The 12,882-nt window shown below is 34.0% G+C and overlaps 1 protein-coding gene across 2 annotated transcripts; it reads right to left on the reverse strand.

Annotated features, from left to right (window-relative positions):
- Positions 1-2,520: 2,520 nt before the first annotated feature.
- Positions 2,521-8,581, reverse strand: LOC121250200 (sodium/pyruvate cotransporter BASS2, chloroplastic). Of its 2 annotated transcripts, XM_041149220.1 has the most exons (14): positions 8,280-8,581; positions 8,120-8,221; positions 7,772-7,880; positions 7,370-7,493; positions 7,188-7,229; positions 6,990-7,103; positions 6,848-6,910; positions 6,431-6,558; positions 5,876-5,957; positions 4,668-4,719; positions 4,406-4,503; positions 4,017-4,175; positions 3,318-3,407; positions 2,521-3,188 (listed from the first exon to the last, which is right to left on the reverse strand). In XM_041149220.1, exons 1-14 carry the CDS (start codon positions 8,344-8,346, stop codon positions 3,111-3,113), a joined length of 1,308 nt encoding a protein of 435 aa, XP_041005154.1. In that variant the 5' UTR covers positions 8,347-8,581; the 3' UTR covers positions 2,521-3,110. The 2 variants fall into 2 exon arrangements, with proteins under 2 accessions (XP_041005154.1, XP_041005155.1); XM_041149221.1 differs by having other exon boundaries at positions 8,120-8,581.
- Positions 8,582-12,882: the final 4,301 nt, after the last annotated feature.

The following is a 12,882-nucleotide window of genomic DNA, read 5'->3' on the forward strand; positions in this document are numbered from 1 at the left end:
ATTCAGCATTTTCCATAAAGCTGGTCGGCAGCTAGCACGACTCTGGTTCATTAAAAAAACAATTACTTTTTATTTAATCATATATGCATTGATTACGTAAATTTATATTATACACTAATCCCACTGTAAAACGATAATTTAGAAAATATAATTCTAACATATTTTATAGAAATATAATTATATATATTATGAAAAAAAAAAACCCCATTTTTTACAAGAGAATATGCCAAAGTGATCTCCATTTCAAAAAATGGTAACTTCTATAGCAATTAGTATCACAAAGACTATCTCCAATTTAATGTGTGAAAAAAAAAAAAAGTAACAAAATGTTAGTCTTAAAAACTGAAACACTAATTACTAATACATTCGGACTCCCTTAGTTTAGATTAAGAAACACTTTAAACTCATCTCATATTATCATTACAACTTTTATAAATTTTTACATAAAATATAGTAAATAATTCAATTTTTTTAAATTTTAAAACAATAATAATATTAGAGTATTGGTAGTGGTTTATGCATCTTTATATACAAAATTATCTTTTTTGAAAAATGATTTTGCATATGAAAAAAAACTCTCACATTAATTTATGCATCTTTGAACTAAATAATAATAAAATATTATTATTTTTTATATTTTTATTTGTTTCCTAAATTTTTTTTTATATATATTTTACAATTAACATTCACTTTGTATTATCAACTTAATACAAATTTTATGTCTCAAAATTATCTTAATATAAATTCTACAAAATTGATTTTAATGGGTAGGAGAGAGAAAAAAAGTAAAATAATGTTTGAAGAATGAATAGTACTTCTTCAAATTTGAAGAAGTACTATTCATAGCTATGTAAAAATTAAAAAATGCATAAGCTAATATAGATGAATTTAAAGACATTTTTTAAATTTAAAGATGAAGATGAAGATGGAGAAACCACTATCAATGCTCTTAAAAAATAATATTCTAATAATATGTTATTCAATTTTTAACTTTCATATAAAATCATCTCATCTTAATTCACTATCCAAACCTAACCTAGAAACGTTACTTCCTAGCTTTCAAAATTATCTCATTAAAGAATTATGACTTGTTTGGTTATACAAAATAGATGAAAAGAAAGTTGAATAAAATAATATTATTATATAATTTTTTTAATATTATTATTGTTTTAAGATTTGAAAAAATTAAATTATTTTTTTATTTTATTTGAAAGTTTAAAAAAGTTATAATAATTAGATGAGATGAAATAATTTTTAAAAATAAATCTGCCCACCTTAACGTTTCAGATGTTATTGTGATTTAGAAAATAACTTTTAAAAGAAAAAAAAAAAGACAAAAACATATATTAATTTTTAAAAAAAGAAATTATAAGTATTTCTTTTATACCAAAAAGGTTAATAAGATAATTTTCCATCTTTAAGGGGAATATTGAGCATCACATAGCAATCCAATGTCGACGTTTGAGTACTTGAGAATTTTAAACCCCCATCGATAGCATTTATTGGGGTTTTTTACGATGTGTGGCACAGCAAAACTTAAAAGTATAGGATGGTATTTTATGATAAGGTTTTTGGCATTTTGCTCATTGCAATTTCAAATAAAGAAAAATTGTATTCACAAGTTGGTACAGCTATACACTGCTGCAAGATTTAATTTATAAGAAAAATTCAGAGACTTGAATTTTGCAAATCAAACATGACACATCAATAATGTAAATGGTGTGTTTTGTTTGTTTTTACAAAACTTCTCAACTCATATAATTATTACAATTTTCTCATATTCTCACATAAAATAAAATAAACAATTCAATTTTTTCAAATATCAAAACAAAAATAATATTAAAAAAATATATTCTAATAATATTTTATTCAATTTTTAATTTTCATTTTACTCATAAGTCGGGATAATTTTTATTTCAACTCATTTCATCTTATCCCGACTTATGAGTAAAATGACTCTTAAGTAAATAGATAGATAATGCAAATTTTTAAGATATAAAACGACGAGGTTATCCTTATCAAAAGATAAAAAATAATATATTTAATTATTTAAGGCCTTAAAATAGGAAAAGATTGGATATTAAAGTTTATGCTTTAATATTTTTCTTCTTGAGGGGTTAAATCTTTCCTATCGAGCCAAATCTTTCATATGCAATATGTGTACGAAGGAGCCATTTTTATATAAATGTTGTGACCACAAATCAGCCTATCATGTACCTGGAATCAAATCATTCTATCTCATATGGAAAAAGACTATGCAAATCATAAATTGGGATGGTAAAGTTGTAAACATGGGATTGGAATCATTGGATTGCCCAAGTCAGTCAGTCATGTTATTCCCAGAATCCCAAGAACATGAGAGGATCCAATTCTGACATACATCATAACGTTTTTGGGTAAGTAACACATCAGATTGGGACCAGGATTCCCTACAATTTTGTAACTCAAACACCTTCCACACTGTTGGACAAAGGTAGGCACAACATTGCTGAAAACCTGGAAATTGCCGAGGAAACATGATTGCTGCAAAAGTATTCCATTCAAAATTGCTATCATACAAGAGGGGAAGAGCATTCGGCCTCTTCCGATTTGTTCAAACGAAAATGAAGATGGAACCAATTGTAAATCTGGCAAATGAAATTACAAACAAGGCAGGAAGTTTTGAAGAGTAATGGGTCTCTCAAAGAAATAAAAATCTCTGTTATTTTCACAAAATGAAACAAAAAAGTTCAGTTCCTAAATTCCAGTTTTAATGCTCTGCAGAAACAAATACCTGAAACCCAAACACTCGCATCCCCTTAATTTTCCATTGATGTCTTCACAGAATTCCAATGATTCTAAATAAGAACCTGAGAAGAGGACCACAAAAAAATCCTTCGAACTGGCTTAATTTAGCGAGAAACAATACCCATAAAGAACAAGAGGTTGTGTTATTTGCAAGCCTGATGTATCAGCAAACCACTTGTGGAATCCACTATAGTTATAAAAAAGTTAAAATACCTATACTTTTTTATCATTGTGGGATCCACTTCAGTGTTGTGTTAGATGTGTTAAAAAAACAGGCTTGCAAATAGATTTTTTCAAGAACAAAGCCCGAGACAGAATTTTCATTATTCCTGGAAGTCATCCTTGTCGTCAACAGGTATCGGCTTGTTCCTCCAAAAGACTGCAAGAGCACTCCCACCAAGCTGCAAGGGAGATAGTGTGCATCAATAAGATTGGGAAAGGTAAATTCCCAAGAAGAAAAAGAAAACGAATACACGTGCTCGGAGAAAATGAAAACAGTAAGTTTGAGCAAGTGCAAGGAAGACTCCTACAGCCATGCAAACAACGCTGACAGCAGAAGGGACAGCAACAAGGGGATTTGTAAAATGCTTCTGGGCGAGCAAAAACCCAAGTGCAGAGCTCTGCAGATAAACATGAAGGAATAAATAAAATTATCAAGCACATAAATTAGATGGTCAGTTATACAACACAAGAGTTGTAAACTGGTGATATGATTGTCATGGCTAAGTGGAAATATTTTTCTACTCAATTTAATCTATCAATTTCACCATTAAAAATGGGGCTCTTGATTATTGCCAAAAAAGGGGGCTCCAAGTCTAAGGCTCTTCAATAATTATTGTCTTGGTCTTTATTGTCTGAGGTTATTCAAGAAGAAACAATTTAGTATTTATATATAATGTATAACCAATCAATTTAACCTTCAGATTCAGCATATGCATATCAGGCACAGAGAGAGCCTTCAGATTCAGCATATGCATATCTATAGTTCAAAATCATTTTGGTAGCAGGGCCCAGATCAATCAAACGATTCCTTCTAATTAGTTCCTCTTTTTATATCCAAAATTGTGTAAATTATCTTATCTAGACACTGAAAGGATTTTTTTGGGGAGTGGGGCGGATGGTGGAAGAGTATGCATGGTTGAGGGTGGATTCATAAAGATTATCATTGTAAATATTTTAAAGGTCATAAGTATTGTTGGTAAAGAAATAATCATGAAAAATACGTATACCTGCATCCCACATTCTATAGAAATAGTACGAGAAGTGGATTCGCCAAATGATACTCTTGAAAGCCAATAACCAAGTGCAAATGCAGCACCATGTAGGACAGCCACTGGAAGTATTAGTTGCGCTCCTCGAGTTTTCAATACATCTGAAACTTGTCCAATCTTAAAAATCATAAAAAAATTAAAGTAAGTTCCCTCCATGAAACAACTATCACCAGAATACTGAAATGAAATACTAAAGCTGTAAAAATGATCAATTAAATACAGATTTATTTTTTCAGAAGTTATTGGGCTTTTAAAATAAAATAAAATAAAATAAAAAAGGGGGGTTGCAACATGAGGACTTCCTAGGAGGTCACCCATCCTAGTACTACTCTCGCACATGAACTTACTGGGCTTGCACAGAGAAGTGTGGTGAGAATAACTCCAATCAAAGGTGTCACTGTCACTATTTTGGAAGTGAATTTGGGGAAGAATTCATTTGCCAACACTGCCACAGAAAGCAAAAACTAAATCATATATGTCCAGATGCATTGACCCTTGAGATAAACTTTGAATTGCAGCAGAGAAATTAATTTTTTATGCAACTAAATCCAATGGACAGAAATCTTCAATAAGTACAATGGACATAAAGTGTAAACACCTTTCAGTTACCTCCAACAATTGTTGGCACTAAAACAACCTGAAAAGTGCTGATTGCCAGACCCTGCGAAGATGGCAGGAACACCAAAATCACAGTAAATCTCTCTATGTGAGTTATATGGAGAAAACTTAGACCTTCTCACAAGTATTAAACATGGCCTGACATATATAAATTGCTTCTACACAAATATCTTTCTAAAACTCAGCTTAAACTGAACAGGATGACAGATGCTATATTTTTTATACAAAATATTACACTTTACCCTTTTGTAGTATGGGATCAATTCAGTCTGTATTCTTATCCAACATACATTTTTGAAGAGTTCCAATATATATAAATATGTATATATATTCATTCTGTCAACCTTTGGTTTCAAAGTGGCAGTTTACCCACTAAGGTTTATGCCATTTTTGTCTGTTATACTTTGTTGTTACAAACTACTATGAACCAGCAATTATAAACACATGATTTTGGGGAAAACCCTTAGGGGTTGGCTCGAGTGGTAAGAGCTTTGGTCTTGGTGCTATGCTCCCTCCAGGTTTAAGGTTCGAACCCATGGGTGCAAACAATTTCTACGGGCTATCAGATTGGGAGAATTTCACCTTGAATTACCCACGGTGCACTTGCAGGAAACTCCTTGCCTAGGGCCTGTGCACCCACGGGATTAGTCAGGACTGTTTTCTCGGACACCTGGTGCCAATCAAATAATAAAAATGATTTTGGGGGGATTACTTTCCTAGGCCATAAATCTGTAAAGTGCCATATTTTCTCAAAGCACATGATTTCCACTAGCATAGTTGGCAAAAAAGTTCAACAGTTGAATGAATGGACCTCAGGTGGACAAAGGGAAACATTGTAATTTACCTCGCACCACATGTGGGCAAATTGTAGCATTCTCTTATAATTTCAAGATCATTTACCAAATGTGATGAATAACCCTTTAATCAGCCTGGAATATGTACGGACTCCTAAAGGGTCCAACAAACCGCTATGTACTGAGGATATTGGAATTGTAGAACACAAGGTGGTTTCTCAAAGCCCCCTGTACAGTGATAGCAGCAGTTTGCAATCTGAACAGGTGCCCATGTAACCAATGAAATAAAGCATATTTATTTCTTCAAGATCCTCAGTTTTTTATTTATTTTCAAGAACCTCATTTTTATATCAGCAAATCCAAGGATTAGACATTGAGTTATTTACCAGTTACATAAAAACTTACCGCAGCATCAACTGGAACAAGCTGACCAGCAAGAAGCTTAGTGAGGAGTGGTGTCATAACAATAGCTCCAATAGTTGAACACCTACAGAAGTCCAGAATGATTATGAAGTTAAAGTACTCATACTCAACTAATATGACACAAAATGAATTGAAAAAACATGCTCCTTTATGTAAGAATTATGGTAGAAGTCATAATTACTTTTCCTAGATGACACAAGAACTTAAACCCATTCATCCAAGTAACTGCTGTTAGTGTTACATTACCAATTGTCCCAAAAGCTTAAGTTGATGGGAAGAGATGAGTTTAATTATTTAATTATAGTTTAATTTATATCCTAACAGTTAATTATTTAACATTATACTGGTCATATAACAACCACATTATTGAGCACTACAGAACTATATTGGAAACTTTACAGTGCATATATTTATCAATTCAATATTTTGGCCAGTGTTCTGAATGTGCACATCCATAACCAAAAATAGAATTCAAGGGCAGCAAAAACTTGTCAACCCTCTCAGGGTGAGAAAATCATTTGAAGAAGTTCAGCTTACGTTGTCATGAGAACAGAAAGTGCCACATTTCCTTTTGATATGTAAGTTGCAACATTTGATGCCTGACCTCCAGGGCAGCATGAGACCAAAATAAGACCAGTTGCAAGAGGTGCAGACAGTTTCAGAGTCTGGAAATCATAGATTTAAAATGTTAACAGTGATAATTTCTCACAAGGTTATTGTAACACATTATACAATATGTTTTCTTTTTCAGATTACAAAATTCAAAATCAGTTCCACTCTGAAAGATAAATTAGGTGAATCCACCCCCCCCCCCCCCCCCCCCCTTCTTTCCCTATTAGGTTCTTATTTAAGAAAAAAGGAACTCAATATTGATTCTGCTGATGAGAGAGGTAAAAAACAAATAGAACTTAACAAGCACATAGATGTCAAATGCTGATCATTTTGAAAAAGTACCAATGCAATGACGAAGCCCAACATGGGTTTAATCAAGTATTGAGCAAGAAATCCTACACCAACCTGCATCAATAAAACTTGATTATTTAAACTAGGTAAGGAAAAAAAAATCAAATTAACAAAGTAATTATTTAATTCTTACAGTCCATGGATTCCGCAAACAGCGTCTGAAATCCTCAAATCTTAGTGTCAATCCCATTGAAAGCATGAGGAAACCTAGGCCAAGAGTGAAAAGGTCTGTCTCCAACCATGTTACCTGTAAGAAGATCCAAAATTCAACTGGTTAACCAACAGCTAACTTGACATCCAACAAAGCAAAAGAAAAAGGGCACGATATTACAGCAGCCGGCTTGTAGATGCCAACAATGGTGCCCAATATGACCTGTCATGTAAATAGGTTTAGATTTTGAATGTACTCCACAAGAAAGAAATCTTAAATGCAATTACAATAAGAGAAGTATGCCACTTAAAAACATTGAAACAGAGATTGGCCAGGTTGTCCTTACAGAATGTAACACATACCCAAACCGGAAAAAGAGTTGTCAAAGTTTCAATTATTCTCTCATACTGACTCATTCCATCGGGTGTTTTACTGGGGACATCTCCAGATAAATTTGTTGCAGCCTTGCACCAAACTTGAGAGTTCCTAAATAAAGGAGTCAACAAATTATTCTTAACACTATACTACAAGTGTACAGATGGGTATATGCACCAGCAAGCTTGTAGAGAACGAAAGATGCCCTCCTATGATCATATCCTCCAGGAAGACTAACATATATCAATATACGAACGTATGCTTAATTTGTTTTGGATGAATACGATTATAAGAATTTGATTCCCAAATCGCCTAATTATTGGTTCTTCTTCTCTGGCATTTTCATATTAGTCATAAATCTAAATTACTCAATTGATCTTAATAGATACCTTGAAGTTTGAATGACTGAAGAAGGGATTGTAACTACTGGACTCCATGGCTTGTTAAGGATTGACAAACTTCTTCCATTCTTAGCTTCAGGAAACTCCCCTCTTACATCTAAAATCTCAAATCAGTAGGGGAAAGAAAGAAACCCCGAAGAAGAATTCGAAATTCGTTGCTCATAGCAACTAAATGTCACAATAAACAATAAAGGAAAAGATCAAGGAATTTGCGTACTCCCCAAAATACCAAATTTCGAAACAAAAAAATTCAACACATTAGAAACACGTGCCATTCAATCAAATAAACGGTACCCCATAAGCAAACGATCCTAAACAAGCAAAAATGAAACATACCCAGATGCAATTGAAGCTTCCTAGAAGGAAGAGAAGAGCTTGGTTTGTACAAAACGTCGTGTGTCCGAAACTTACAGTCCTTGAGAACCAATCTAGACATGGACGCCATTGAAGCAAGCAAGGAAACACCTGGCTCAATAAAAAAAAAGGGATCAAATGGGTACAGGGCTTTGATGCGACAAGGGACGAGTGAAGGTTTCCAGTGTTGCACTTTTCACAATGGACATGGGGGTTTAGTCCAAGAATGGCAAGCGGATATATGTGGCAGTCGTGGAAACCGATGCACCACAAACACACACCAAGGTTCGCGTTATCCAGATGTTCTGCAAATGAAACCAAATTGCTTGATTGCAGATTTCATCATGGCCATGGTTGTCGTTTTTGTTGACTTTCCAGTGTTCGGGGCGTATAAATGAAGATCCCATCTCTCATGAATTCTAGCTCTAATTCTAGCAGAAAATGATATGTATGGTAGCGAAACTCAAATAGTTTGTCACGGTAAAGGACATGAGTCGATGACAGTTGTCGATTTAAAGTTTACTAAAATTTAATGTAATAAGAAGATAAATAAGAATCCAACATTTACGATATGTCATTATAAAAGGAAATGAAATTTGGAATCTCAAGGTGTATAAGTCCTGAGCATTTATTTGAAAAATATGATTAAATTTGAAAATTACATGAAAAATTACTTTTTTTAATAATTGACCTTATTCTTTTTAAAGGGAATGTGTAGAACTTGCATATCTTAAAATTATATCTAGTATTATTCTGAAAAAAATACCATTTAAAAGATTCGTTAAGAGGTCATATATTTTTTCTTCAAATGAAAAATGATTTGTACAATATTAAAATATGCAAGTCCCAGATATTCTCAATAGAAAATGATTAAATATAAAATTTACATAAAAATATACTTTTTAATGGTGGATTCTATTTTTTTCTAAAATAACTACACGAGCTTGTACATTGTGTATTTAGCATTACTTTTTTTTCAAATCTATTGTGCAATAAATATTTATGAGGTCTAATACATAGGCCTCGCATCTAGCCCGCCTCTGCCACGGGCATGCGGGGGCATCCGCTCTCACGCTGTAAAGAGTCGAGGGATGGGGCCTAGGCTGGGCCCAAGCTAGCCCGGCCCATTACATATATATATATATATATATATAATTAGGTTAATAATGAAATGATGCTGCCCAAAACGACATCGTTTTATTACAGAGTTAAATATAATATAAATTATAATATCCTATGCTAGGCGTGCCCTCTAAGCAAAATTCACTTTTTAAGTTTTTTCATTTTTTTTATTCGTATTTTTTTAACATTTTTAAATGTTTTTAAAAAATATCAAAAAATATCAAAACATCAGTAGTTACTTTCTTAATCAGTAAGTAAAAAAGATTAAATTCATAAATGGGCAAAATGAGAGAGCAAAATGAAAGGGCATAATAGCATTATTCATATCCTATATATTTAAAAAAAAAAATAACTATAAATACCACTCTCTCTCCCTCTCATTTATCTTCTTCCCATTTCCGAACCGTTGTCCTGACTCCTCCCTTTCCCCCTCTTCTCCTCCCCTCAGTTCTTTTCCTTCATTTCATGCTTTCACGCCTCAGTGCTAGCGGCCACCATCCTCTCTTATCTCTCATCTCTCTCTTCCCTTCTTCTTCTCCTCCTCCTCCTCTAAGCTGTCAAAGAACATCTCTCTGTTATCGTGGCTCATGGTTGGCAACTACGAGTTCTGTATAGCTCTATATTGTCATCGATTGTATTTTGTTAAAGGCCCATGCTGGATGCTACGATCGTGTTGACGTTTTGACGAGCCTGTAAGTTTAATAACCCACGGCCACAACCATGGGTCATATAGATCTGCTCACAAATCTTTAAAGACCTGTGCATAGATCTATATGATCCATGATTGTAGTTGTGGCCCATGGGTCTGTGTAGAGATGGTCTGTGCACATATTTGTACGATTCGTTGATTGTTACTTAGTTTTGTTTATTTATTTGGTTTGATCTGTAATTCTGTGAGTTTGTTCTAATTTTTTTATTGAATTTGTGCGATCTTTTCTGATTTGTAACTTTGTTTTGGTAAGATCTATAAATTTGTAAGAGTTATTAGATCTGTAAATTTGTTGGAATTTATAAAAAAAAATGTGATGTTGGACGACGGTGGCACCAATCTGCCCTCTGACATTCGGATGGTGGCACTCAACCTTGGGAGTCTGGCTTGGGAGCCAACTCATCCTGGGGCCGGGCCGGGCCGGGCCGGGCCGCCACCCGTCTAACAGTCTAAGGGGTGAGGCTACCACCCCCTACTAATACAAATGTTTTACCGGATAGATACGTGGCTGGGGAAAGGATCCTTGTAAGTGAGTTGTACCCCTCCCTCCCTATATGAAGTACCCGTATTGCGCTTTTATTATGTGTAAATTGAGAAATTTAGAAAGTAGAGTTTTTTGAAAAATAAAAACATAAAGCATTCCATTTTAGTATTTAATTAATACCATTGAAGCAAAAATAGCTCTATTGTGACTTGAACCCAATGGGCCTGTGTTAATCTTGACCCACGTTAGCTAGCATTTATGTTTGCTCCCGGCCTTGCATCAGTGGGTAAACGAGGTGATGCTTCCTGGGGTGAATCGTGACAAACATCGTGATTTTGTCACATATTTTAATGAAAAAAATATATTTATAATCGAATTGTATAATTATTGCATAATGATTTTGATAAAAATAAATAAAATATAAGATTTATAATAAAAAAACTTAATTTTTTAATTATAAATTTCATTCTTTTTTAAAAATGATTATGCAATATTTACTTCCTTCACAATTATTTTAGAAAAAACCAGTGGCAAACGAGAAAGATGGCCCAGATCGTCGAGTTCTGAGTGGGTTTCATAACGGGAAATCCAATCAATCGATCGATTTTAGTTTTAAGAAAAGTGTGGCTTAATTGGTGTGGATTTTGTGTTGTTTATTCTCTCTGTGTCTGTCATTTTTCACGTGAGTGTAATTCCCTAGCTGCCTTCCCTTTTTCATGGTTATAGTGTTCTCCAGCTATCAACCGTAGGACCTCTTCTCCTCAAAATTTTCCACAAATCTGACAACTCAGGGAACTGGCTGCATGCTTTAAGGAGCTTTTAATGTTGTGCCTCTGTAATCTGGAAAAAAAATGTTTACTTTGGATGGAATTTCGAAAAGGTTTTCGTCGTAATGTTGAAGATTTTTCTCAGATTCCTTCTTCCCTTCCATTTTTCCTTGAAGAGCATCCCAAGACTAATGGGCCAAGGACTGTATATTGAGAGTTTACATACCAACATATCGAGAATCAAGGGCAGTTTCAAACATTATATTCATGTTGGAAAATTTAAACCAAGTGGATGGTGGAGGGAGGGTAGAATATTATTTCACAGTTCATGTTAGTGGACGTTTAAGTATTTTGATTTCGTAAATGAGTTGAGAGTAAAGTTAAAAGTTAAATAAAATATTGTTAGAATATATTTTTTTAATATTATTTTTATTTTAAGATTTTAAAAAAATGAATTATTTATTTTATTTTGTATAAAAATTTAAAAAAGTTGTAATGATTAGATGAGACGAGTTAAGAGGAATTGTGAAAACAAACGAGTCTCAGTTTCCCAAGCTGAATACTTCCGGAGAATGTCTTCTATAGTTCTGGAATGAGAGAAAGATGTAGGGGTTCACTTTATTTAACCATCTTTATTCCACTCTTAAGTTCGGTCGAGAGCTATACGTGTAATGGAGCATGGACTTAAGTAGAAAAAAGTCTATCAAGTTGGAGACTCGGTTGTTTTGGCATATGCATGCCTTCATCTGCAGTGTTGCAGAAGATCAAAGGTGCCAAATTAATGAAAGCTTCTCTGTTGCATTCTCCGTCGTGAAATGCTTGGTATGGAATGCAAACCAGTATTTACTGACATGTACGTATTTACAACTGTAAAAATAAGAGCTAGCTAGGACGCATGCATGCTGATGCTGCAGCAACAATGGCCATTTCTGTGGAACAGCTCAATGTTGTTTGGCCTTTTCTGGGGACTAGCACATGAAGAGAACAAAGAGGGCGGGATCCCTTTATTGTGGACCTAATGAGGATAGTGGCTTGGCTTCCCTTGGCAATAATTTTGTGGCAATCTGGACCTCCATTTAAAGCATATATAAAACCTGCTTCAGACACTGTGGGAGGCAGAGATCAGCGGTTTTGATGGACCATTTCTGTTTTGTCACGCAGCTGAGTGAGATTAGCAGTGACAGATTTGTAATTTGGACGTTTTTGTAGATCCAAATTGCAATCCCTCTAGAATTTGTTCATGTACCCCAAAGAGAAGATCATGACAAGACAATAATTGCAAACAATTTACTTCTACTTTCCTGCATTTTCTGTCTTTGTTGAAAAGATTGAAACAGTCAATTAATGTTCCGTTTGTACATTGGTTGAACGTTGATGTAACTAGTAACCGGAGAATGGACTACTCCCACCTAAATTCATGTCAGATTTAACCGAAAAATAGGGCTCTTAATTGAGCGACAATGTTAGATTGGAATTATGAGTGTTCAGCACTGTGACAAAAGGTGTTAGAATGTACAGCGGAAAAAGTACCTCAAGCTCAGCTTCAAGAATTGCTCCACGAGTTTTTCCAGATTGATAAACTCCAAGCGTTTCCTCTTAGTGGCGAAAGTGTACTACTTAGTATGGAACTAGAGTAACACTTACAAATCCACAGCCTAAGTAT

This window comes from Juglans microcarpa x Juglans regia, chromosome 2D (genome assembly GCF_004785595.1).
Source record: "Juglans microcarpa x Juglans regia isolate MS1-56 chromosome 2D, Jm3101_v1.0, whole genome shotgun sequence".
In the NCBI taxonomy this organism is placed as follows: Eukaryota; Viridiplantae; Streptophyta; class Magnoliopsida; order Fagales; family Juglandaceae; genus Juglans; species Juglans microcarpa x Juglans regia.

Bases quoted from the DNA above. Each gene is read 5' to 3' on its own strand.
- LOC121250200 (XM_041149220.1), bottom strand. From the start codon at position 8,346: ATGTCCATTGTGAAAAGTGCAACACTGGAAACCTTCACTCGTCCCTTG. The intron at 7,104-7,187 runs GTAATATCGTGC...ATCTTCTTACAG, and splicing joins GCATCTACAAGCCGGCTGCT to GTAACATGGTTGGAGACAGA. The intron at 6,911-6,989 runs GTAAGAATTAAA...TTATTGATGCAG, and splicing joins GTTTGCGGAATCCATGGACT to GTTGGTGTAGGATTTCTTGC.